General features: G+C 35.9%; 1 protein-coding gene across 1 annotated transcript; it reads right to left on the bottom strand.

The window, feature by feature from the left end:
• Window positions 1–1,776: 1,776 nt before the first annotated feature.
• On the bottom strand, window positions 1,777–4,107 carry LOC120177834 (cytochrome P450 76A1-like). Its single transcript, XM_039183838.1, is given in 4 exon segments — window positions 1,777–2,238; window positions 2,241–2,439; window positions 3,159–3,811; window positions 3,814–4,107. Coding segments are annotated over 4 exon segments (1,530 nt in total). The 5' UTR covers window positions 4,073–4,107; the 3' UTR covers window positions 1,777–1,819.
• Between the last annotated feature and the right edge of the window lie 258 nt (window positions 4,108–4,365).

Raw genomic sequence — 4,365 nt, 5'->3', positions numbered from 1 at the left:
ATCTTTAGTGATTTCGATAATCTGATAGATCAACACAGACTGTAAATGTCCTAAACCTTCATTTCTTCCTTATCATCTCAAGTATCTTTCTGAATAACTGATGATTCCGTCTGTTATTAAACTCTTCCAATAGTGATTCGAAATTCTGATATTCAATGGGTATACTGAAGATTCATGTTTCTCTGTCTGATAAGATTATCCAGTACATCTGAATAATATTTGTAAACTCTGGTGTGTTCCCTAATCACATTAATATTTTATCTGATTTCCGATTTGAATTCTGTTATGATACCTGACCTGGATTCTGATATGATATTTGACCTGGATTCTGATCTGATACTTGACCTGAATTATGTTTTGATTTTTGATATACTCATTTACGGATGGAACATATTTTATTTGGGGGGTATTGTTGGAGGAAGAATACTTACAGGCTCCTTGGATTTGTGCTCAGAGCCTTACTGGATGTGACGGGGTTGTATGGTTTTGGGAAACTTACACATTTTGGACGTGTTCGGTTGGGGGATGGTTTTTGAATTTTAAAAATATGTTTTAAAAAGATCTGTATCTTTTCAATGGTTTTGTGGGAACACACTAGATAACCTATTCTAATCTCCTGAACCCAGTCAACTGAAATATTTCCCTCTGAACCGAAAGCTTACTATTTGTTACTACCTGAAATATGAGTAGGATATCCACTCAACATAAAGATCTATAGATGTATGAATTAATAAGGAAATATATGTTTATCTGTATATGCACGTTCTTCAGCATCATCTGGTAGTTCTGTATTACTGAGCTTTCCAAAACTCACTCTGTTACTCACCTTTTTCAGGTTAAAAGAATTGTATTAATGCGTCTATCGACATCAGTAAGGGAGTTCTTCCGGTGTTACTTGCAGAGTATGATATATATGATTAGGGGGCATGTAATTGTATTTTGTTTTATATATATATGAGTCTGAAAATCTGTTTTATTTCTTAATACTGATAAATTTTATTTTTTATTCATGAATCATTTTATGAGTTTACATGTTTTGACAAAAGTTTTAAATTTTCCGAGATTTTTATAGTGGGTCGCTCCAGTGGCCCTAATGTGACACCCCATATCAGATGGGGTTACCCGCATCGGTCTGAGGGGGTTATAGGTTTTATTTGGACTGTGAACATTATTAATCATTTGAATTGTGCTTTTGACTTGTGATTTGAGACTTGTGTTTCTTTGCACTTTAAAACACACTAAACTTAATAGTTTACACCCCATAATTTTTATTTAAAATACTTAGATTTAGGTGTTTCAGTACTCGGAGAATCACATTCTGTATTAAGACAAAACTATTATTTTCAATATGATTTTTATTCTACTTTTCTTTTATCGAACTTTTATTCATATTTTGGAATTGTTATATTTGTAAACTGAACTTTGTACATTATTGTTATTATTGAAATTGTTTATGCATGTACTTCCGGATATTTGAGCTGCAATTGATTTATTCAACTTCAACTTCAACTTTCCTAGGCTTTAGCATTCTCTTATGTTTAGGAAATTTTAGCTGCAATTGATTTATTCAGGCGATGTTTTAGAAAGTAATGTAAGAAGTCTAAAATTGAAATTCATCTATTGATATATCAGAATGAAAACAATGCTAAATTGAACAATGAAAATATTAATACAATAACTAATTCTTTTAAGAACAATGCATGTTTTAATAACATCCATCAACATTATTCAATTTCCATTATAACTACATTTTTATATATTATATTTATCATGCAAAAGATTGTAAATTGACCGTCAACCGGAATAACCCCGGTTTACTTTAATCTGCAGATTTCATGCACATTTTTGGAACTGCAAGCAATGGTTCCAATTTCCTCATTGTTACACCCAATGCTTCTTTCATGTCAATCGTCTCTTTGGTCACATTGCCTCCAAGTTCCCAATCAAAATGGTGAAGCAATGAGCCTAAGACGAGGTGAAGCACCCTCTCACCCAGTGCCAAACCCGCGCACATTCTTCTTCCAGCTCCAAAAGGAATCAGCTCATAGTTATAGCCCTTGTAGTCGATTTTCGATCCGATGAACCGCTCGGGCTTGAACGAAAACGGGTCATCCCACACATCTGGATCCCTTCCGATGGCCCAAGCATTTACGAGAACTTGTGTGTTTTGGGGTATTTGGTACCCCATGAACTCGGTGTCTTTCATTGCCCTTCTTGGGACAAGGAATGGCAATGGGGGTGTAGCCGAAATGTTTCTTTGATCACTGCGTTCAAGTAAGGAAGGTTTCCGATATCACTCTCTTCTACCCTTTTGTTTGGTCCTACAACACCACTAAGCTCTGCTTTCGCCTCCATCATGGTCTTGGGATTGCAAAGCAACTCAGTTAATGCCCATTCTATGGTGCTGCTTGTTGTTTCTGACCCGGCCATGAATAGCTCCTGCTCCAAAAGATGCACAATTTTGTTATGTAAAGGTCTATTCTTTTAAATTATTTTGGCTCTCAATATTTTATATTAGGATAAAAAAACTCTTAACATTTGTTTAAATAATCTTTTTTGCCTCTATTTTTTCGGATAAATTAGCTATTTGATCACCCACTTTTTACTTAGTTTTAGTTTGAGTCACCAACTATTACTTTTTTCAAATTTGTATCTAACGTTACAATTTGGTTCTATTCTGGTCACCGCCATTAATCTTTTAACAGTGGCATTGATGTGTCACTATAAGATAATGTCACTTTAACATTTAAAAATAAGAAAAAATGTCAGGTAAGCATCACCGTTAAAAAATTAATGATGAGTGATCAAAATATAACTAAAATATAATATTAAGTATGTTTTTGAAAAAAAATAGTAATAGTTTAGTGAACAAAACAAAAGCAAAATAATAGGTGATGACCAAATTGGTAGTTTACCCATTCTTTTTTAAGTAGTTTGCTCCAACATTTCATTTTAGGGCAAAAATGCCTATGTTTTTTTAACGTTGGTCATTTGTTGATTAACATTTTTCATCCACGTAGAGCATTTTTTACTCTAAAGTAAAACGTGAAAGGCCAAAATGTTAAAAAAGATTATCAAAATGAATATTTAATCAAACGTTTGGGATAGTTTTGACATTACGCTGAAAAAAGTATGTGAATGTTATGTAAAATAATTACCAGGATAAAGATATAGATGTCTTGTTGAGATAATTGAACCGGCTCGTCCTTGCCATTTCCTTGGAACTCAAGCAACATATCCAAGAAATCTCTCTTGTTATTTTCACTTGAATTCTTATCTTCCATTCTTTCTTTCACGAAGTTAGAAGCAATTTCAAGAGCCTTACCCAGATTCTTCTTCGTCTTCCTTTTAAGTCCTTGAGGGTCAAGCCATTTCAACCATGGGAAAAAATCTGCTACATTTCCGTTCCCAGACAATTTCATCAGCCTCGTCATGACACTGAAGAATTCGGACCCTTCCTTTGAATCCGGATCCAACAAGTCTCTTGACAACATGAGGTTCCCGAGCAAATTAAACGTCAACAAGAACACGAAACGCGCCACCCGGATTCCGTTATTTCCGTTCGACTCTCCTTGAATCTTCCTCGTCTCTTCTTCGATCCACCGAAGCATGTCGTCGGTGCATTTTCTCCGTATGGTAGCTGCTTCGTTTATCCGCTTGTTAACCAACATATCCACGGTGACCAAGCGCCTCATCACGCGCCAGTATGACCCATACGGGGCTAAAGCCACCGAGCTCTTGTGGTAATCGTAGACGCGCATGGTTTCGGTGAGGTTGCGCTCGGCGAAGGCGAGATCATGTTTCTTGAAAAATCGGTGGCCGCTTTCGTCGAAAGGATTGCCATGGTATTAACGGCTCCTAACCTGAGCCATATGACTTGACCATACTCGTCTCGAAAGCGGGTCAGGGTCCGATGCGGCATGGTGCCAAGGTCGAACATGTTGCCGAAAATAGGCCATCCCGGTGGACCTGGAGGGAGCTTGTCGTTTTTGTTTCTTCTTCGGATGAGTAGAAATAAGGCTGATGATGCAAATATGAAAAGGCAAAGAAGAAAACTTGGAGGCAAATCCATGGGTTTTGCAGGCCAAGTTCTTCGCTTGTGGTTTTATATATGTTTTTATACACCATTGTTGATTTTCAGCTTTTATATTTTTAATAATTGTTGTGCATAGTTGGTAAACTAAAACACGAAGTAATAATATTTTGTATTCTTTAATGACGGAGATTCCATGGTTGACAAATATGTAGAGATGTAATATTTGCCATATTCTAAGTGGTCTTGATTTCAGGTCTCAATCCATTTGCCTCCGATTCCTCCCATGATTCCAATCACTTATTTTTGTCTTTATATTATGATGCATTATT

The sequence above is a fragment of the Hibiscus syriacus genome, unplaced genomic scaffold (assembly GCF_006381635.1).
Source record: "Hibiscus syriacus cultivar Baekdansim isolate YM2019G1 unplaced genomic scaffold, ASM638163v2 tig00112339_pilon, whole genome shotgun sequence".
NCBI lineage: Eukaryota > Viridiplantae > Streptophyta > Magnoliopsida > Malvales > Malvaceae > Hibiscus > Hibiscus syriacus.
This window is presented reverse-complemented; position numbering and strand designations above follow the sequence as displayed.